A 21,708-nucleotide genomic window follows, 5' to 3' on the forward strand; every position below is an offset into this window, starting at 1 on the left:
CACACATGGTCCCATATAAATATTCACAATGTATTATTGTGGCTTCATCTGAAGTGCAAGGCATCTTAGCACATTTCTGTGTGCAAACAAGAAATACATGGAGTTTTGGAATTTTTTCAAACTGAAATGAGAAACACAGAAATATTTGTATGGTCTATTATAACCACAGTTATTATTTTGGGTACAACGTGTATATGTACTTTACAGTAGGACTCAAATTGTGAACTTGGTAATTGCTACTGATGATTAACAACTTGATGTAAATAGACTAATGACTTCAAAATTCATGTTGTAGTCTTGTAACGTGTGGCTTATTTTTTGCAGCTGATCTTGAACAAGCGCTAGATGAAGAGGTACCTAGCAGTGATGCAATGACTACAGGCACTCCTTCCTGTGATGACCCTCTCCAATCAGAAGTCAATGAAGTGCAGAGTCAAGGAATTGAAGTCGGAGCTACACACGATAAAGAAAGATAAGAAAGCTTTGCTGCACCTGAATGAAGCAAGAAGCAATCGTCAGGAAATTATTTGGCCAGGATCAACTACGCGCTTTCTCTAGAGGAGGGATGCGTGGAATTACCTGGACAACCTCCACTGTAAAGAAGGCATTGCGGCTGCGATTTTTGTGTGGAGCTTCAGGGTACAACCTTCTGTTACAGCAAGGTTCTCCCCTACCATCTGTTCGGACACTTTAGAGAAGAATGGAAAGTGTGACATGTATGCCTGGCATCCTCGGTCAAGTTTTTGATTATCTAGGATTGAAGGTTAGTGTAACGTATCATTTCCTGACCATACTGGCTATGTCACACATGGGCTAATTTTCATGCTAGCTGGAGTAACTTCGCAATGGAAACAAACAGTTACTTTCTATTTCACTGGCAAATCTACTGATGGAACTGTCATTAGGCATAAATGACATTTTCATAAATGACGTAAATCATACTTTCAAAAGCTGAAAGTGTTTGGTGCTCTAAATTTTTTAGCAATTCTGTTAGTTCTGGTCTACGCTATCTTGTGAAAGAGGAGAACAGGAGCAGTGATTATCTTGCCACTGCTTGGTTTGTAGAGACATGTAATCACTGGTTTGACTTGATGGCAAGTAGGCATCCAGTCTTAGCTTTGAGCAAAGGACTTCCTGAAAAGTATAAGGAGGCTGTCAGGTTTTGCACAGTGTAGTAGACCTATTTAAAAACCGGAAGAGAGAGAGAGGGGATTGGAAACCTGTGCAGACAGGGGTCACCACAGCTATACTAAAATCCAGGAGGAGCTGCTCAATGCTGGTTGTAGATTCTTGCGTACTTCTAGGTTTACACAGGATTATCTAGAAAATTTTTTCAGTATGATAAGGCTGAAGAATCCCATTCCATCTCCGTTGTCTTTCAAGTACGTCCTGAAAATAATTAACATTTCCCAATTCACTAGTACTAGTTATATATGGTATGTAGTTGCCACGCAGAGTAGCTATCAAGAAGATGATAGGGACTTTGCCGTTGACTTTCTTGGTCAGCCAGTACCATTGCTAAAGTGTGAGCGTGAGGTGAAGGGAGTAGAGCTTTCGGAGGCAAAGGCATTAGAAAACCTAAACGAGTCTGAGCTAAACAGTCTATACTGCGTTTATGGTATCAAGAAGAACGAAAGTCTTTGTCCCAAGTGCATTGGTGAAATTGTGAGTGCTTCCCCTGGGTCTCATTATGCAGCTGCCCTGACTGATTTGAAAGAATACAAAGCTGGATGTCTTGTGCATGTAGGGGATATGGTATTTTCCATAATGCTAGAAGTTGAGATCATGTTTAGAAACATCAGTGATAGTATTGTCATAACAGCAAGCAATTTGAACAAGCTTCTGCTAGACAAGGCTGAAGAACTCAAAAACTGTCCAATTTCTCAAATGTCATGATATCAAGGCGAAGCTTCTAAATAAATATTTGAGTCAGGTTGCAAATATTTTGCAAAAAGGCAAAATGTCAGAGGATGAAAGAAGCACAGATGAAGAAGGCTGGACAAGAATTGGGGAGCAAAAGCATGACAGTAAGGAAGCTGGTCAAGCATATGAAATGACTGAACCTGTCTAGTGCTCAACAGTCAAGTTCATATTGTGTAAGCAAGCTTCGTGCTCTGTTTGTCGGTGTGTCTGCTATGTAGGGATGCGAAGAATCTAAAATGGCGGCCCATACCAAAGTATCCAAACGCATCCGAACGGGATCTCTCAGAACTCATTACAGAGATCTCGGACCCACGTAGCGCTCAACTTCAAACGTTCCTAATGGTAGCCAGACTATCACCGCTGACACTAAGCGCCTCAGAAGCCAGCTATCGGCAAGTAAAAAAACTCGATTTATTCTTTCACATTTTACTTTTGTCAGCCAACCAGTTCAGTTCAACTGGCAAGTGGAACAAAAAAGCACGTGCCAAAACACGTGGAGCGCGCGCGAGGAGGAGGACTGGGTACGAGTCTAGCCGTTACGAACTCCTTGAAGCTAACTTATTAGTATCAGATCTCTTTTGTGTTTAAGATTAGATTTGAGTAGCCCTGCAAGGACTAAAGCCAAATGGCTCAGAGCAATGACGGTATCGAATGGAAAGGCGATCGAAGCGTAATCCGGGGTAATTCCGCACACTTTTTAGTTAGACGACCCGTATCTTCTGCAAGAGATTGCGTCCCGCGTTTACGTGCGTATTGTTTCTTCGTTTGCTACTGTAGTATACGTGGACGGCTGTTCTTGGCACCATGCAACTATACAAGCAAGCGGTTGGACGTTTTCTGCACTACGGTCAAATATCAGGGATGTGGCCATTCCGCACCGTTGCCGTTTCTCCCTCTGATGGCTGTAAACACGACACTTGGTTGGTTTATACCTAGTTTACTAACGGTTAGATTTACGACTTGAGCATACATAAAGCAAAGTTAAAGTTATTTTGCGAATGCTAGCTCTAGCTATGGTCCGCCCTAGATGTTACAGATTTTGTCTTCTGCTTCTCCTCTCAGGCTCTGCACCATTCACAAACCCATGTCTGCTAATTTGATGGTCTTTTGCGTAGTAGATATAGCAATTTACAATGAAATGATATAATATCTAATATGTACCAGACTCGTACTCAACTCGTACTCAACTCTACGACTAAGTACACGATTTGCCGCTCTGGCACTAACCCCGTATGTTCATATATAGAACTATTGAATACACTACATCCCTCCCCCCCTTAGATAAAACTACAGCTGCATAGGCACAGTCACAAACAAGATTACAAGTCTAAACGCTGTGGTGGTCTCCTTGTTCTGTTAGATCGTCTGAGTCCAGTGGTTGATTCGGCTTGAGGTACTTCTGTTTGAGGTACTTACTTCTGTTTGTGGGCGCTGGTCCACATTGGGTACTTCGTCATCGTCCTGTATCACTTGTTCCTCTTGGCTTGGTAAGTCTGGAAAGGTTAGCTCTTGTTCTGGTAAGTCGTCCTCTCCTGGCGTGGATCCAGCTTCGTCTTCATTACTCCTGCGACTGACGGAAAATCTCTCCCTTAGATGGTCAATGTGTCGCTTAGCCCTTCGACCGTCCCTTAGAGTGCACAAATAGGACAATGGTCCAAGAACTTGTGCTATCACTGCAAGAAGCCAAAGTGGTCCTGTTGCAAAATTCCAGAGGTAAACTGTCTGTCCTGCTTGCAGGTTCCTGTTGCTGTGTCTTTGATCATGATAATGCTTCTGTTCCTCTTGCATCTTGAGTACTTTTCCCGTCAGATTCGACCGTGACAAATCTAGAACGACCTTTGGTTTCCTTCCAAACAACAGCTCCGCGAGAGATATCTCTTGTAGAATGAAGCATATTTGGATATGACATCAAAAAAGTTTGCAAGTTCTCCTGGATTGTGCATTTGTCAATCTTTTTGAGACCTTGCTTGAGCGTTTGCACAGCTTTCTGCTAACCCGTTTCCTGAAGGGTGATAAGGAGAGGATGTTATGTGAACAATTCCTCTCGCCGCACAAAACTTGGCAAATTCACTACTTGTAAAGCAGCTGCCATTGTCGGACACTACCACATCCCACCTGGCAACCCATGCACTGCAAAAGACACTTGCAGTTTCTCCACAGTGACCTGCGTTGTAGCCGTCTGTACTACGTACGCATCTATCCACTTAGAATATGCGTCGACAACAGCTAGGAACATCTTCCCCATAAAAGGTCGTGCGTAATCCATGTGTATTCTAGCCCACGGCTTACCGGGCCATTCCTACGGGTGGAGAGGAGCATGAGATGGAGCCTTCGCATGCTGTTGGCAAGCCTAACACGTCTTCACTGTTTGCTCCAGGTCTTGATCCATCCCTGGCCACCAGAAATAGTTCCTGGCCAGAGTTTTCATCCGGACAATTCCTGGGTGAGCTTCGTGCAGTTCCTCTTGTACCGAAGCCCTTCCAGATGGTGGTACTATCACTCGGTTGCCCCAAAGGAGACATCCATCTTGAGCTGTCAGCGCATTTCGACGCTTGTAATAGGGTAACAAACTCTGGTCAACCAATTTACTGTCTGTTCCCCATAAGTGTGAACTTTGAAAATTATCAATATCTCTGCTGTTTAGTGGACTTTCGCGATGATCTCGGTATCGTTAGAAACCGCTAGGTCTGGCATTTCTATTTATCAAATTATCTAAGCCTTTCCTGCAAACGAAACGGAAGGATAACACTTGTGCATATCAAACACAAACGGGTGGAGCAATGGCTATTATCCAATTATCTTGTAAGACCAACGGATCAGCAACTGAAACCATTTAAGATAATTGGTATAACATGGTCCAACTGGAGCAGCTCTTAGTGCTCCAATGAGCACACCTGGTGTGACCTCTACTTCATTACTCACTTCCGAGTTCACGCTTATGGGGAACAGACAGTAGGCCATCCTTCCATGACATGCCTGCAAATCTGACTAAGTAAGGGATCTCTTCTAGTCCACTGCTGAATGGCTTTTGCTGTGACTGGCTTCCCGGATAAGTAGTCAATCTCAGTACTGTCTCTGATGCGTTTTCCTCTGCATTTTTGTTGTCTTCTAATGGTAATCGACTCATGGCGTCTGCAGTGCAGTTGTCACGACCAGCCCGAAATACAATGGTGTAGTGATACGCCGCCAAAGTCAACGCCCACCTTTGTATTCCGCTAGAGGCCATGGTTGGCACCGCTTTGCTCTCATTGAACAGGCTGACCAGTGGTTTGTGATCTGTTACAATCGTAAATGCTCTCCCGTATAGATAGTTGTGAACTTTCTTCACCGCGAAAACTATTGCCAGTCCTTCTCTGTCAATTTGCGCGTAATTCTTTTCTGCTGCACTCAGTGTTTGGATGCAAACCCAATAGGTCTTTCACTTCCGTCCCTCTCCACATGAGACATAACTGCTCCCACTGACTCCATAAGGTGAAGCATCACAACAGACTATAATGGCTTTGTCTGGGTCAAAGTGGACCAGTACATTGGCAGTTGTCAGCACTGACTTTGCTATCTGAAATGCCCTCTCTTGGCCGGGTCGTCCATTCCAACTCTGCTTGTTCTTCAGTAGCTCATGTAGCCTTGAAGTTCCAGACCGTCTCCCAAAAGAAATGGGAGACGGTCTGGATCAACTTCTGATCAAACCGAGTTCGGAAGTAGGCGTAGTTACTTAAGTGAAATAGAAAGGTGGTAACAGTCAAAAACACCTTTTTAGATAATAGCGCTATGCCACCCAATGTGACAATAGGAGATCGATTACTACATTCTAGAGGTGTGTTCAAACAAGGTGGGTGGTAATCAACTGCGATGGCGGCAAATCTGCAGCAGTCCGCTGTTCGGGATACATTGAGTCAATTTCGAGAGCCTTGGGCGCTGTTTCAAAGGCACGGTCCAGTGCAGTTTTACATTACGAAAGACGCACGTTCATGCAATCAATTACGAGCTCTCTTCACACGTCTTTGTGGAACGCCTTTGCCAGAAGCCGTGCATGTCATTACAGACTCTCTACGTTCATTGGCCGCCACTAAAGTGGCGGCAGCTTGCTGATTGGCTGACTCGGATCACTTCCGAACTCTGTTTGATCAGAAGTTGATCCAGACCGTCTCCCATTTCTTTTGGGAGACGGTCTGGAACTTTGAGGCTATAGCTCATGTAAAGGAGCCAACAGTGTCAATAACAGATAAACTTGCCATGATACGTCTTCAGACCTAGAAAACTCTTCAACTCAGTGACATTTCGTGGCCTTGGTGCTCTCTTCAGCGCTTTAACCTTTCCTCTGTTGGGTGTAGCCCCTCTCTATCAATCTGATGGCCCAGATAAACAACCGACTTCGTATTGAATACACACTTCTGTGGTTTCACTTTCAGCCCTGCTTCATTTAAACGTTGCAATACTTTCTCAAGATTTTGTAGGTGTTTGTCTTCTGTTTTTCCTGTAATCAACACATCATCTAGAAATACTGCAACTCTAGGTATTCCTTTTAGCAGCGCCTCCATGGTTCTTTGAAACATTGCTGCCGAAGACGCTATCCCAAACGGTAATCTGTTGAACTCAAACAATCCTTTTGGTGTGTTGATTGTTGTCAATCTCTTCGATTCTTTGTCTAGAGGGATTTGGTTGTTCGCTTGTGACAAATCCAACTTGGTAAACGATTCTCCTCCTGTCAATGACGCGAAGAGATCTTCAATCCTTGGAATTGGGTACTGTTCCACTTCTGTTGCTCGATTGACTGTTTGTTTATAGTCACCACAAATTCTAACGCTTGTGCCCCGTCCTTCAGTACGGACACAAAGGGTGCAGCCCACTCCGCACTCTTAACTGGGCTGATCACACCCTGTGACTCCATTTTGTCCAGTTGATTGTTGACCAAATCTCTTAAGGCATATGGCACTGATCAGGCTTTGCAAAACAGTGGTTTCACGGATACATCTACATGTATTTTTGCTGGCTCCCCTTTATACATACCCAATCCTTCACTGAAAACTTCTGGATACCTAGCCACCACTTCATCAAACGGATTCCCCACTCTGCAAACTCTCTTCCAATTCAGTCGTAAAGAGGACAACAAATCTCTGCCCAATAAATCAGGTCCTCTTCCTTCAACTAACATGGAGACATGCTTGGGTTCCTGCCCTGCCTTAGTTAGTTTCCACTGTCACTTGAATAGACCGCAGCACTTTAATGTTATGGCCTCCATATGCTCTCAGACGAGTCGTCGTGTGATGTAACTTGGCACGCTTCTCACTTGCCCACAGTTTGTAATATGTGTTCGAAGACAGTATGGTGTTTGATGCGCCTGTATCAAGTTCCATTTCCACTTCTCTATCATTCACTATGACCCTCACTTTCCATGCTTCTATTTTAGCACCACATTGACCAGTTCGATATATTGTTTGTTGGTATGCGACCCCTTCATCTTCACTACTCGATTGGTCTCCTGACACATGCTGAGCGGTTCTAATTCTTGAATTACACATTTTTGCCATATGACCAGTTTTATGGCACTTGAGACACTCTTTCCGTTTGTGATGTGTTTTTCCACACCGCCAGCATGCACTACGACTGAATGAATTACCCTGCCTTTTGCGGTTGGCTGCTTTTTGTATTTCTTCCGACTCTGGTCTCCTTGATTTTTCCCTGTGATTTAAGTTGGTGTACTGCTGATGTGGGCTTTCACAATCCTCCTTTACTCCAGCAGCTTGCTGCAGTTTGCTGGCTTGTAGCTCTGCTACCTCCATGGCTTGCACTTTCTTGAATGCTGTATTGAGGGGTAGGTTGTCTTCTGCCAACAATTTCCTTTGCATTGATTCACTGCGTAACCCACAGACAAAACGGTCCCTCAATGCCTCATCCTTGAATCCACCAAATTCCCAGTGTTCACTCAGCCTCCTTAATTCTGCCAGAAAACGTGCGGCTGGCTCTCCTTGCTGTTGTTTGCGCGCATGAAACTTAAATCTTTCAGCTACGACAATGCGGCTAGGTTGGAAGTGCTCTCTCAATTTGGTAGTCCATTCCCCGTATGTAAGTGTCGACGGCTTCTCTGGGTGCACCAAATCGCGAAGCAGCGAGTGTACGTTTCAGCTCCAATCACTGTTAGAAATACCGCCACCTTTTTCGCGTTGTCTTCTCCGTTTCCTGTTGCCAACAAAAACTGGTCCATTCTCTCTTCGTATGCTAGCCAATCCGTTGTTGAGTCATACGGCTCTATTCAACCCAAGAGACCTATACTCGCGTTCGCCGCCATTCTCGTCGCCAGATATTATGTACTCAGGCACGTACTCAACTTTACGACTGTACATGATTTGCCGCTCTGGCACTAACCCGTATGTCTACCCCGTATGTTCATATATAGCACTATTGAATACACTACAATATTTACTTTGCACCCTAGTAGGGACCCCGTAATTCCCGTGATCGGCTAGTTTCAGCTGTTGATTTATCTTCCGCGATATGCACGAGCAGTGTTAGTGGTGTGTCTATGTTTGGAAAGCATGAAGTAAACAAATATATATATATATATATATATATATATATATATATATATATAATTATCTTCTTGTGCGTCTTTACTGGCCTGTGTGTGTCGCGAGAGTGACTAAAGTCCGTTCACAGAATGGAGAGCCCGTGGGAAAATTCCCGTATCTGGGCAAGTACGCCCCCTACGCCGTTGATAAACATATCATTCGAAAGCACGTGACTAGGTGGAGTCAGATCTCTGGACAAATTAACTCTATAGATCCTGGGTTAGTAGATACAGCATGCTTCCTGAAAGAGACCCCTCCCATGCATTACCGACAAAGAATACCGCCAGTAAATGACACCTACGAGACTAATTGTATTAATCATTGTTGTCATTCTCATCGTCTCCTAGGAGGATCTCTTCACTGTCTGAAGAGTTCTCCTCACCTACTAATCTTTCTACCGCTTGTTCGAGCACGCCATCTGACGTTCTGTAATATTTTCTACTTTCTGGATGACATGGTCGACATACTGCTTCCATTTCGCCACCGTCACATTTTCAACGCCTTCTCTGGCCAGTTCGAATGGCAGAAAACTGTTGAACAGGACGGACCCTGACGTACTAAAGTAGATAGATAGTAGGCAGTGAGGGCTGGGTAGCAACCACTGCTCTAAATGCTCATTTATCGATTGTTAGTATTACAATCCAAGATGAGAGCAATATTGTTGTTTCCGCCCTTTAGGCCTTATCTGGTAACCACATTTCCCACGGGCTCTCCATTCTTTGAACGGACTTTAGTCTCGCGTGGCCAGACGTTCGCGCGAGGGGGAGGGGCGTGTATTAACCACGCCTATATTTCGCTAGCCACGCCCAGAATGATGGTCGGTACAGCATTTTTTGGATGCGTAGGTGTGACGTCGTCTGCACAATATAGTTTTGCATAAATACATAAATTAAACCCGCGAAACAGGCGGAGTCTGGCTCCTAGAGCACTACAGACGGCCGCGATGAGTTCTTCTCCCCTACAAGTCTCTGCTTCTTCTCCAGTGTCTGCGCAAGTGTACGACATGTGCAAATGCCATATCTTCGTGATCGCTGCGGATCTTGGAAGAGACTGCAAAAATGTTTGTCGTCGTTTGGGTCTGCAGGAAGGCATCATCACCTGCGTAGAACACAGGTATGAACGCGACTTGCTTGAGATGTCCTACCAACTGTTGTGGGCCTGCTACAAGAATCATTCAAACAAATCGACTTTCGCAAGAAAAGTTAGGTCTGCGTTGACAGAAGAAGGACGTCACGATGTTGTGGAGAAAATGCAGCAAGAATGTTCATGCGATACTGTTCGAGACACTCATGATGATTTGTATGATTGTGATAATGCTTTTCGCTGTTCTTGCAGTTGCAGCTGTAATATTTTGTAATCAAGTAAATACAGTTTCCCAGCCCTACACGTTTTTGACGGTATGTACACCTACGCTACTCGCCAAGTCTCGTGACTTACAAAGTCCCTTTTCGTAATGGCTCATAGCTGAACTAGTAATTGAAGCTGTGTTTACACCGTCGCTTCTACAGCTCTGAGCCTTCAAAGTCCTGCAGCAGCTGAACACCACGTGTGCTAGAAGGTCGCGAAGAATTAGGAATATACACGCTATTTTCTTTCTAGACGTGCTACCTGTAAAATTTATCTAAAATCCTACATAGCGACTGTCGTTTGTCAACATAGCACATATACAGTACACAATGTAATTTGTCCAAGCTACAAAATGTATAAAACGAAGAGAAAGTTTTCAATGAAAAGTAATGCAAGACTAGTACATCTCCATCTCTTGTGCTTATACCTAAGAAAGACTATAGTATACTGCTAATTAAGGCCAACCATACAAGTTTGCATCAACATAAAAATTGTGTCAATATTGTCTCTAGAGAGCAGCTGCCTCTAGCTTTGCTGCTAGATCATCAACACCAACTACGAGATCTGCCCACTTCTGTGTAAATGGATCAAATTCCAATGTATAAATCTTAGTAACTGACAAAACAAATTATGGTGAATTATAAAATCACTTTAATTTCATGCTTCAGTCTGACCATTCTTGGTAGATTTCTCTTCCCACTTGAAGTCTAGAGAAGGTTCACCGTAATGGGCAAAGAAGCAAACCTACCGTAAAAGGAATATTTCCCAATACCAAACATAAACATTATTAATTTCTTCCATACTTTAAGCTGCAGTGACATTCTAGGTTGTTTGGTGTTGGGTATAGTGAATGTGAATGGTTCCTTTGAAACAGTCGTTTCCTTCAAGCTAGACAACCTAAATTCAACCTACAATTTAATATATAAGGATAGTTGGATTAACAATAGAACAAACAGTAACAAAACGTGCTGGCTAACTTTCTCAATAAAAGAGAAAGGAAATCCATCAGACGACAACCCTTGAACAGAGACCTGCAAAATGGCAATGTAAACTACTACTAGTAGTACCTTGTCTAGGCACACAGACTGAGAATATATCCTACTCTAATGCCACATCAGTTTGCATGGACCAGTTTGATCATTTGGCCCTTTCACGGTTGTTTTTTCGATGTAGAAAAATGTGTAGTAAAAATCAAAACTGAATTCCATGTGCTATGCCCAAATGACTACCAGCACGTGGATTGGTCTAGTAGCAAGCTGAGTAATATTAGCACGTCTACGGTATATATGAGAATACCATAAGATGGTTGCATGTTGTAGCTAGGTAGCTGTACATACTACATGTGCCTTACACATAGAATGATATTCATGCACACTACCTCACAGCCGTGTAAGTACATACCTCACAGCTGGGTAAGTGAGATGCAATCTTCTGTGAGATTTGTATCTTCCTGACAAACAAAGCATAAAGCTTGAATAAAAAACTGTAAATCTCATCTGTGTTTAATTGAATGCCATTTTAGAGCATGTGACATTGTCCGCTTTATTTTCACAATACAACTGCCCTGTCTAATTCATAATAGAAACTAAAATTTTACTATAGAATGTGTAACACACATGTATACAATTCATTCAAAACATACCTCCGCAATCTAAATTCTGGTATTGGCACTCCCAGCTTATCCATTAATAATCTTGACACATCTTCACACTTTGCATGAATTCTCATTGAAGCCCAAAACAGCAAACAATCAATGAAACAAACGTAGTCATTAATTAAGAACATAAATACATCAGCGAATGAAACTTCACCATCATAAACATTAAGTTAAATTTATAAACAGATAGTCTATTCTATCCTTGGTTCTTAAGAAAAAGAAAAGTTTGAACACCAACGTCTTTATTAGTAAAAGAATGTCGAAGAACAGCCGACGTCCAATTAATCAGCAAAGTAGCAACATACTTACATCAGTAACTATTTAATTGTTATTGGCAATATACCTCACAAATTGTTTAGAGAAACTAGCAATTTGTAATGTAAACAATCCTGTTTAAAACTATGTGTTTATGTGTAGTGTAGTATACTGTAGTTTCCCATTCAAAGATACTAAAAATACTAGTAATGTGTGATAATACACAAGTAGATACATACTAAATGGTCCAGTGGAGTTTTTTGCAAGTTGACTACAACCAGACCACCAGTTTCAATACGTTTCTTTCCCACAATCTAAGCAAGACACAAAAAGCAATTCCACAAGCATGTCTTCAGCTTCAATTAGGTGCAATCAGCATCCAACAGTTACACCTTAGGAATGTCTGCAGCTGGTGTAACAGTTAGACTGGATCCCATTGCTAGGCACAAGTCTGCTACTTTAGCATGTTTCAAACTTGCTTCAAGCACATCTAGAGTCAAGCAGTAGACATAATTAATTAATATTAAAGTTGTGTATGAACAACAAACAATAAATCGAATTATAGAGAAATACCTTCTGGTAAGTCTTCACCAAAATTAATAATTGTATCTCTCAATTTTCCTCTGCAATGAGGATCATCGCACTTCCTACCTGTCATATTACTAAAATAAGTTACCATAACATTGAAAATCCACTAACCACAAACGTATTGCAAAAATAAGTAAGAAATATGCATCTACAGCCCATTCATTTGTATGTGACATTTCTGTACCTGTTAGATGGTTGTGCACTTTTGCTGCCGAACGTGTCCTGAAATCCCTCAGATATTCACGACGACAAGATTTACACACCTCCAGATTTGAATTTCCATGTAATTCATACAATTCTAGTCAAATTAAACAGCCAATGCAATGACCATGCAAGTTATGTTCTAGGTTGATTCAAAATGCTAACCTTGTTTGCCAAGTCCACTTCGACGATGCAAACCGTCTGTATTCTGACTAATGACAGCCTTTAGAGAACCATTCTGTGCAACAAATAAAAATTGCTAAATGCTACTTCTGTGATAAATAACTGCAATATGTGCACTTTAGATTTCAATTAGCATCAGAGGGCACAGGCATTGTGTGCACGGAACTGACAAAAGTCGAATAAAGTTGTCAACTTGTACAATTGGACAAAATTGATGTGACTACATTCAATGACCAAACTTGATTTAAGGCAACGACCAATTTGATTTGACAAAAGTCTGAATTTGAAATAAATTAGTATAAATTGGATGTACAAGGTAGCATAACATTTTTTTGTAATGTGATGTAATTTGAAATAAAGATTATCTAAAAGTGACTTACCAACAAATAAATTACAAGTCTGATCTAAAACGGTGTAGTCAAACGATACTTTCACGTACCTACACCCTCACCCTTTCATGTCTTCCAGTGAAAAGATGAAAGAGAAGGACCTGGCTACAAGACTAAATAAAGTCAATAATTTGCCATACCTTTGAAGTAATCAGTAACCAAAGTGCACACATAACAATTAGAAACATGTAGCCCCTGTTACTTAGTACCAGTGGGTATACAAAAATACTTTACGAAACTAATCGCGCATGCATGTACAACTATAAGCCTTGTATTCCCAAACTGGCCGCGCCTGGTAGCGTCCGACATACGAGAACATAATTTGAAAACGAAAACTAACCTGGCACAATTGCAACATCATCATGTGTGTAGGCGTGGGTATCGCTTTTACAGTGCTGACAACCTTCCTCTTCTTCGAGCGTGTTTCGCCCTTCGCGCGAAGCTCCCAAGCTCCTGGTCCCGTCTCTAGGACCGTGTTCATCCCGCTTCGAAAATCTGGTACTATACCAAATGAAAAACGAAACAGAAATACATCAACAACGCAGAGTAGGGCAGAGATGCCACACCACCAGACTCACTTCCAGCTGCCGTGCTGATGCCCGCACCCTGCAATACAAAAGCGCTTAGCGAAGACACGCGCGTACGACACTCCGTTCTTGTTTTGGTACCGTAAACGCAATGAAATGAGATGCTTGTTTGATCCACTGAGCTAGCGTCGTAATCTTCTCGTCTAGAGCATCGGGCGAATCGAAAAATTCGACTTTATCGTCTTCAGTCCTGGCCGTGTGAGCCATCGGTGACAGCAACTGCCTGTGTGCTCTAAGTCTCGTGTAGTCAGCGCTTTAGTTGTACTACTAGCGCGAAAAAACCGCTGAGTAATAATTTGCTGTCAGTAGGGAAGAGTCTAACCACGCCCACCTATTTGCGTGCTTTTATTTGAGTAGAAGGCACTAGATAATTTTAGTACACAGTGCACGGTACACTGGCTTGTATCATTTCTTAGTTTCTTTTCAAAATTTTGATGATCTCTTTCCAATTTCTGCCACCTTTTACACAGTAAGTGTACATTCGTACTGTACAGGTCATGTAGACAAAATACTCTAACGCGCGTTGACTAAACGGAACGCACGTTAGAACGACAGCTTGCTGACTGCTGTGATATGGCGGATCGGCAAGGTGATTTGCATTTCGACGAATTGTCGAAGGTACGTTTGATGTCCGGTGATTTGAGCGCGAGAACTCAGGAAATGAAGGACGAGTGCAAGGAGTTCGTCGACAGTGAGACGGTTTCTATAGCAACGTCATAAACTTGACGACAACTTTGCTGTTGCGATTTAGAAATGGGAACGTTTCAGAATCTTGCTGGAGGTTTTATTGGAACTGTGGACAAACTGTCGAATGCCGTGGAAGCTGAGAAATTGAAGGTAAGAATGACATCATTTGTGAATAAATAAAATAAATAAAATAAATAAATAAAATTTATATTTTAATTAATACATAATGCAGTCTTAGTGCCACACAATAACAGTGAGTGAACTGAATTTTAATTAACAAATTTAAGTTTAAATGTAATTCTTTATTAATAAATTGTTTGTTTCTTTTTGAACAACATTGGATGTTTGCAGAACACAAGTACATTGTAACTGCAAATTTCCAATGTGTTTACATCTGCCCACAACACCATTAACTTACAAGTCTTGAAACAAGCCACAATGTATAAATATTTATATTTTGTAAGAGAACCGGTTTCTGTTTTCTTACTGCTGTGTGCTAACTAGAGCTTGAAACATTGCTTGACAGATTAGCACCGTGTAACGGTCCGACACACTCTGCCACAAGCTTCAGAGTTTTATAAAAAAAATAGTACAACCAGCAAAATCACTGTTGTATATACAAATGCATGTAATAAGTGAAATAGTGATTTTGTAGCCATTGACATGTATATTGATCGTTAGGCTATTGGCTCTCGAAATCTTCTCAAATCCATAGAAAAGCAAAGACAATCTGATCAACAGCAACTTCAGGCTCTCATAACAGAAAAGAAATTACAACTGGAGAGGTGGGTAACCCTAATGCATGTCCAAGTGTCTGTTGTTAGTCACAGGAATGAAACGTGTGATAGATATCGAATAGAGTACGAGTCGTTGCTGAAATGCGAAGCAGAACAGAAAGAATTCATCGAACAGTTTATGCTACAGAGTTAATCAAATGATTAACAGACACCATTCCTATAGCTACCCATACATATGTAAAATGTGTAGTAAAATACTTGAACCAAACATTGAAGTCAGGTATCTCCGTGTCATCACATGCAGAAAATCATTAGTCTCAATTAAGTTATGAGGAAGATAAACGGTTAACTACACAATAAACTACACATTCATCTCTTCATTCTCAGCATCGGCTGTCTCTTCGCTTGGCTCCAAGGCCATGTTGTAGTCTTCTGAGTAGAAACAAATCGGATCATCGTCGTCATCAGATCTTTGAGGTTCTCCATCATTCGAAATTTGAAAGCGAAGCTACAAGAACATATTCCAAACAACAATTACCTCCATGCTTCATGTTCAAAAATTATATTTTGCCTGGTTCTTAAACTTAAAATCAGCACGATGCTTGAAGATTATTTAATCAAGGAGTTAAAAGTTTCTTAATTCATAGTTCTAAGAGAATAATCCAACGAGGGACCAGTGATGCAATCATATCTACTATACGGGCATCCTCCACTCTTTACAGAGTGTGACCGTATATGAAACGCCACGCGTAGCTGTATCCAGTTTGAGCTATTCACTACAAGCATAGACATCATCACATAAAAGCTCCTGATGTCACGGCCAATCCTAAAGGTACAGTCTGTATCGTCTATAAGGTGACCGGACAAGGTAGTACATCGGATATTGGAATAGGATGTTCAATATTCATAATCAAAACATTACTCACTCAATACATATTATTATTATATACAATAATTATCAGTTATTGTAATATACTGCTTATAATGGTGGATTTTTCTATGCAAAAGGACCTTTTCCAGTACCTATAGTATCCGATACAGTAATAGTGGAGTCACATTCTGCACACTTGCTTCTTTCAATGAAAAGAGCAATACAATACATGTACTGTACGTGTATGTACATTTTCTTCAGTCAAACATTACTGATTTGAGAAGAATTGAGTGAGCGGTGTTTGCTGTGCTCTCGAAGCCTTCTTAGACAGGAGGAAGTTCTCAATCTCCGCAACATGGTGGTGAAGGCGATCGTCAGTTTTTCCAGCATACAGACCACAACGCAATGCATCCAAAGCCTGGAACAATTCCAATGTGGATGGTTGGACAGCTGCAGTGGGACTGGCACCGCCCTCGTCATCATCATCCTCAGATTCAGCTTCAGCTTCAGCTTCATTGCTGGTCAACTCCTCGGCAATCACCTGCACAATTTGCTCTGTGTTTTCAGATGGCTGCATGTAGACGGGTGCATCCTTGTCAAGTTCTGAAAGCTCTTGAATCTCCTGGGCAAGCTCAGACTGGACTTCAGGGACAGTGTTGTCCTCAGTGGCTTGCATCTCAGCAGAGAACCCAGCCTTCCTCCAGCAATTCTGAACAGTGGTCTCTGTCACAGGCTGCCAGCATCTTTTGCATACTGGAGGCAGTGGAGCATGTTCATGTTCTCCTTCAGGGCCTTGGTGTCCAGCTTTTCAATGGTGGAATTATCAACTAGCCTGCCAACTTCCTCAGCATCAGGCAGCGGTAGTTCAGCTTGAATGCGTTAATAATGCAGCATCACATGGCTGAATAATGCTGGTTGTGTTGGGAGGGAGAAACACAACATTGACATAATCAAGGCTGTCTTGAATTGCTTCATACTTGTGTGCTGGACAGTTGTCTACCAACAAAAGAACTTTCTTGTCTTTGCGGCGAAACAGCCGATTGAACTCAAGCAGCCAATCGCAGAAGACAGTCTCTGTCATCCACCCTTTGTTGTTGCTTGTCCAGCGACCACCAAAAGCGTTAGCTGGAGTGGTGTGAGCACCTGCCACAGCACAAGGCATCGTAGCGGTTCCAATGCCATGTAGAGGCAGCCTGGTCCCATCCATGCATGTTGCCATTGCAAACGTGATCCTATCCTTCTGCACCTTGCTGCCCTTGACGTTCTCACTCACCCGCACAAGCGTTCTACGAGGAAGAGCTTTCCAAAACAGACCCGTCTCGTCCATGTTGAACATGCAAGAGGGATCGTTACTCATGCTACTAAAACTCTCTGGCCAGACACCCTCAAAGAAATTCCACGCAGCAGCGGTGTCTGCATCAGCAGACTCTCCATGATGACATTTGGAAGTTATGCTCCGTTTCTTCAAGAACCGCTGAACGTAACTCTTCCAATCAGCGTCACTCAATGGAACATCTTTGGCATCAGCAAGACCAGCTTGTTGCAGTTCTTCAGCAATGGCTTTACCCTTTGTGATAAGCAAATCGTAACTGATGGAGCTCAGGGATTTCTCCTTGCAGGCGGCGTAATATGCTTCCATGCCCTTCTCCAGAACATTGCAGCGTGTGGACCGGTTTCTCTTTACACTCCTTGATCCCTTGGAAGCTAGTGCCAGCAAGGAATATTTCTTGCACAGAATGGTCGACACTGTGGGTTGGGAGATGGAGAAATGACGAGCAATGTCTCCTTGGCTGGCTTTCGGGTTTTTCTCAGCATATTCAAGCACTTCAGGCTTTTCTCAACAGTCAGACTGACTCAGTTCTGGGCCATTTTGACGACAAGAGCAGCGTACCAACAGGATTCAACCAGCAAGAACTAGCGAGCAAGAAGAAACCTCTACTGCAACGATGAGATTCCAGAGAGCACTTGCGAACTGTAACAAACAAGTGTGACAAGCATGTGCCTTGCCCGCATGCACTAGATTAAAGTGTGACAAGCAAGTGCCTTGCCCATTGCGCTAAATTGTGCAACACGTCGTATGGTAAGAGTCGACTTGCAATGTAAGAGTTGTACGACTTTCGACCAAGGAGTCGTACGACTCGTGATTGTCTATAGTAATTACCGCATATAATAATAGAAACTCGACATTCAAAGACCCATGCTATAGACGATACAGACTGTACAAGTGGATCATGACCTGTGACAAACCTCACCAAACTCGACCAAATGATCTCGAAGCAAATTACAGTAGAGTCAACATACAGGGCACGTAATGTACATGGCAGTAAAATTCCTCTTCTTTTGCCACCGTCAATTTGCAATAACATTATAAATACATCTGCCAGTGCTTTCGCTGAAAACTTTTGATTAGGAGCCACTTGGCTACGGGAGTTTGTTCATTTGTAGCCAACCACTTTATTTCAGAGCCAAGAAAAAAAATTGCCCAAACGTCAAACAACTAACAATCTAATAGACAACAACTACGACTGATTCAAGTTTAATTAACCTGGTTGGACAGACAGGCGGCATTTATCAATTGTCACAACAAAATGGCAGTACTAATCTGACATGTCATGCTCAAAGGAATGTGACCTTGGAAAGATGAAGTCTACAAACCAGACTTCAAACGTTCAGTGCCATCCTTCTTAGCTTTTTATTCCAAAATTTAAAAGCTTCGTCAAAATCTAATTCTTGAAGTTTTGGCTCTTCTATTCTATGCTCAGCATCATTAAAGTCATTGTCGTCGTCATCATCCTCATGGTTTCTACTATCGGTCTGCTTCCGTTTTACTTCGGCAGTCGTCTTCAGAACCACGACTGTCATCTTCACTGGGATTATTTCTATTTTGACGCTTATGGAAACCATATGCAAGTCGTATGCAAAGAGTGCCTGCTATGTGCAGGGCATAAACAGAGCATGTGCAGGGCATAAACAGAGCATGTGCAGGGCATAAACAGAGCATGCACAATAGATCGGCCTTCTAGTCTTGGAGGCTCCAATGCATTGCGCTAATTGCTATTCTTAGCAAGCTGTAGCGACTGTGCTTGCAAGATCTGATCCAGAGGAAGGCGTACACTGTAACAGCTAGCCAAATTGGCGAGGAGGCATTACCATTTTATCAGTGACTTCTATTTGTAGCATTTGGCTATTTGGCGATCCTCCAGCAAAACCACTGCATCTACTCATCCCTGTTTACATAAACTCACAAAAGAAGAACACACACTCTCTATCCCTACTTGGTGATTATTCCACAGTTGGATGTCTCTAGATTATTTGTTTTAGATAAAATATAAGAAGTTTTGACTAAACAACATACTGTGTAATGCTAATGAGATCAGCATCCAGCAGCAGGCATGAGAGAATGTAAATACGCAGCTCAGAAACCCTGACCCTCCATCCATTACGCTACCCATTACTGCTAACTACTGCAAATGGTTGATTCAGACCAACACTAAACACAGACCGAGACACAGAGAAATTTATTAGTTTACTGACATTTTCACATGTCAGAAGGTTACAACTGCCTAAACATTACCGACTTGCTCTTACATGAGATCGTTGAAACTGGATTTCATCGGGTGAATCCAATTCTTCAGCAATTGCATCGGCAGTCAATTCTGCAGTAACATCTTCATCAATGACAAAGAAAAGGTCAATTTTCCAAACGTCCTACCATACCCGATCTTGATTCATCCGGACCAAGCAGATTGGCTTGTGATGAGGCATCAGTTATAGACAAGCTAGAGCCAAACCATAATTCAAACGACAACAGACAAACGCCATAAAATGTATTAAATTGCTTTTACTTTTGTCTCCTCTTTTTCCTTGAGAAAAGTCGAGCCAGTTGATGGAGCTTTTTCCTTGTTGCTGTAAAAGGACAAGCACAAACAATTGACAAATAGAATAACCCACCAGTAACTACATAGTTCCTTTAGATTACTCTACATACTGTCACATGTATGTGTGTCCCTATTGCAGTTGCAGCATGCAATGTAGCATTTAGAACAAGAGCAGTCGGAGAAACTGAGTGCATACCTCTCTGCCACAATAATAATAAACAACGTCAAAATAAATTAGAGCACTAACATGCTTAACTATCAGCACTAATTGTGTTATTATTGCATTCCCACAGTACATAATTGTGTCAGATCCTATCATCATAGCAAACAAGTTTGTGTACAACAAATAGACCAGATGGTGATCTGGGGATACATCAGATGCGCCTCGATCTTCTCACTTCTTCGTTTTTGTTCAACAGGGTGAGGTATGACATAATGTTGTAGTGCTGCTGTGCACTTCCTTCTTTGTTGTTGTTGTTACGTAGCAACAACATGTTGAGGTCACATATTCTTTGATGAAACCTTGCAAGTTAAGAACTGGCTCCATCAAATAATAATAAACAGTGTTAAAATATACTGTGTCAGGATACTACTTCAGACCACCTCCAAAATTAATTAAATCACTTCTAAGTTGGGGAGTGACCCACCACTGTTATAATTTCATAAAATCCATTCATACAGTTTGCAGTTATGCTGCTAACAAACAAAGAAACAAACCGAAGGTAAAGTATAACCTCTGTGATGAAGGTAAATGAACCCTACCCTGATGCTTAACTGACACCAAATTTTAAATACTACATACTAAATAGTAAATAATAAAAAATAATAAATAATAAATACATAAATACTAAATACTAAATAATAATAAAATACTAAATACTAAATAATACTACTACTACTACTACTACTACTAATAATAATAATAAAATACTAAATACTACATACTAAATAATAATAATAATAATAATAATAATAATAATAAAATACTAAATACTACACTCGAATTGGCTAGTCATTAATCGCCGTATGGACTACACGGAAACATGTACCCCGCTGGGCTCACCTGCCGGGTTGGTGGGCGCCCAGATGGGGGTAAAGACCCCACTTGCCCATTATAGAGGGGCATAATGACACATACTAAATAATAAAAAATACTAAATACTACATACTACATACTAAATAATAATAAAATACTAAATACTACATACTAAATAATAATAAAATACTAAATACTACATACTAAATAATAATAAAATACTAAATACTACATACTACATACTAAATAATAATAAAATACTAAATACTACATACTACATACTAAATAATAATAAAATACTAAATACTACATACTACATACTAAATACTACATACTAAATACTACATACTAAATAGTAAATACATAAATACTAAAATATAACTATAGATCAGAGAATCAACTATGATGCTGATGCCCCTTAATTAACATTACTTCAAAAATTTGGAGAGATTTTGATTTTGCCATATCATTTGTTTCTTCCACGGTGCTTGGATATTCAATAACAAGAGCCATCCATATCTATCAACTGTTATAGTCACCCCTAAGCCAGAAAGGTATCCATCATGTTCGAAAAAGAGAGAGACTACCCATTAACCCTGGCACTGTCATTCCGTCATCTCAAGAGAATTCTCAGAAAAAAACATTTGGATTCGAGGAACATGTAACAGCGATGCCACATCAATTAATTTAATCATGCTGACTTATTAGGTTATTACTGTATCATAGACGCACATTTGCTCATATGTCGAAGTTTCTCTTTAAATGCTCTGTCATCATCGGACCCTACACTTGCAGGTGGAGGG

General features: G+C 41.4%; 5 protein-coding genes and 1 long non-coding RNA gene across 7 annotated transcripts in view; 2 read left to right on the forward strand and 4 right to left on the reverse strand.

Moving 5' to 3' along the window:
- Positions 1 to 2,310: 2,310 nt before the first annotated feature.
- LOC134191389 (uncharacterized) lies at positions 2,311 to 3,853 on the forward strand. The gene is made up of 2 exons (XR_009971783.1): positions 2,311 to 2,603; positions 2,701 to 3,853. It is a non-coding gene; the product is annotated as an uncharacterized LOC134191389 (long non-coding RNA).
- Positions 3,854 to 6,001: 2,148 nt separating this feature from the next.
- On the reverse strand, positions 6,002 to 8,245 carry LOC134191378 (uncharacterized). The gene has a single exon (XM_062659995.1). The coding sequence runs from the start codon at positions 7,767 to 7,769 to the stop codon at positions 7,104 to 7,106; it is 666 nt and encodes a 221-aa protein (XP_062515979.1). The 5' UTR covers positions 7,770 to 8,245; the 3' UTR covers positions 6,002 to 7,103.
- A 2,045-nt stretch (positions 8,246 to 10,290) lies between these two features.
- LOC134180532 (NAD-dependent protein deacetylase Sirt6-like) lies at positions 10,291 to 14,018 on the reverse strand. 2 transcript variants are annotated; one of them, XM_062647717.1, is made up of 14 exons: positions 13,778 to 14,018; positions 13,688 to 13,715; positions 13,513 to 13,610; positions 12,703 to 12,775; positions 12,521 to 12,634; positions 12,322 to 12,399; positions 12,141 to 12,238; positions 11,987 to 12,062; positions 11,479 to 11,569; positions 11,238 to 11,286; positions 10,814 to 10,867; positions 10,640 to 10,744; positions 10,511 to 10,580; positions 10,291 to 10,451 (listed from the first exon to the last, which is right to left on the reverse strand). In XM_062647717.1, exons 1-14 carry the CDS (start codon positions 13,901 to 13,903, stop codon positions 10,345 to 10,347), a joined length of 1,167 nt encoding a protein of 388 aa, XP_062503701.1. In that variant the 5' UTR covers positions 13,904 to 14,018; the 3' UTR covers positions 10,291 to 10,344. The 2 variants fall into 2 exon arrangements, with proteins under 2 accessions (XP_062503701.1, XP_062503694.1); XM_062647710.1 differs by having other exon boundaries at positions 13,450 to 13,610.
- A 225-nt stretch (positions 14,019 to 14,243) lies between these two features.
- On the forward strand, positions 14,244 to 15,416 carry LOC134188213 (intraflagellar transport protein 20 homolog). The gene is made up of 4 exons (XM_062656413.1): positions 14,244 to 14,387; positions 14,448 to 14,533; positions 15,065 to 15,168; positions 15,232 to 15,416. The coding sequence occupies exons 1-4, from the start codon at positions 14,270 to 14,272 to the stop codon at positions 15,311 to 15,313; spliced, it is 390 nt and encodes a 129-aa protein (XP_062512397.1). The 5' UTR covers positions 14,244 to 14,269; the 3' UTR covers positions 15,314 to 15,416.
- The window catches only part of LOC134188190 (CUE domain-containing protein 1-like), a 7,932-nt gene continuing 1,507 nt past the window's right edge, over positions 15,284 to 21,708 (reverse strand). The window contains exons 5-9 of the mRNA XM_062656396.1: positions 21,638 to 21,707; positions 19,837 to 19,897; positions 19,709 to 19,770; positions 19,580 to 19,647; positions 15,284 to 15,628 (exon numbers count right to left, since the gene is read on the reverse strand). Of these exons, the coding sequence (XP_062512380.1) occupies positions 15,482 to 15,628; positions 19,580 to 19,647; positions 19,709 to 19,770; positions 19,837 to 19,897; positions 21,638 to 21,707 (408 nt within the window). The 3' untranslated portion in view covers positions 15,284 to 15,481. The remainder of the gene's footprint in view (positions 15,629 to 19,579; positions 19,648 to 19,708; positions 19,771 to 19,836; positions 19,898 to 21,637; position 21,708) is intronic.
- On the reverse strand, positions 15,641 to 16,737 carry LOC134188202 (uncharacterized). The gene has a single exon (XM_062656406.1). The coding sequence runs from the start codon at positions 16,665 to 16,667 to the stop codon at positions 16,260 to 16,262; it is 408 nt and encodes a 135-aa protein (XP_062512390.1). The 5' UTR covers positions 16,668 to 16,737; the 3' UTR covers positions 15,641 to 16,259.

Source organism: Corticium candelabrum, chromosome 1 (assembly GCF_963422355.1).
Source record: "Corticium candelabrum chromosome 1, ooCorCand1.1, whole genome shotgun sequence".
NCBI classification, from domain to species: domain Eukaryota; kingdom Metazoa; phylum Porifera; class Homoscleromorpha; order Homosclerophorida; family Plakinidae; genus Corticium; species Corticium candelabrum.

Coding starts and splice junctions, on each gene's coding strand:
- LOC134188202 (XM_062656406.1), bottom strand. CDS start 16,667: ATGCAAGCCACTGAGGACAACACTGTCCCTGAAGTCCAGTCTGAGCTT.
- LOC134191378 (XM_062659995.1), bottom strand. CDS start 7,769: ATGCAAAGGAAATTGTTGGCAGAAGACAACCTACCCCTCAATACAGCA.
- LOC134188213 (XM_062656413.1), top strand. CDS start 14,270: ATGGCGGATCGGCAAGGTGATTTGCATTTCGACGAATTGTCGAAGGTA. Junction 14,534..15,064: donor TGGAAGCTGAGAAATTGAAG/GTAAGAATGACA, acceptor ATTGATCGTTAG/GCTATTGGCTCTCGAAATCT. Junction 15,169..15,231: donor AAGAAATTACAACTGGAGAG/GTGGGTAACCCT, acceptor AACGTGTGATAG/ATATCGAATAGAGTACGAGT.
- LOC134180532 (XM_062647710.1), bottom strand. CDS start 13,903: ATGGCTCACACGGCCAGGACTGAAGACGATAAAGTCGAATTTTTCGAT. Junction 12,635..12,702: donor AAGTGGACTTGGCAAACAAG/GTTAGCATTTTG, acceptor TAATTTGACTAG/AATTGTATGAATTACATGGA. Junction 10,745..10,813: donor CTTTCTCTTTTATTGAGAAA/GTTAGCCAGCAC, acceptor ATTAAATTGTAG/GTTGAATTTAGGTTGTCTAG.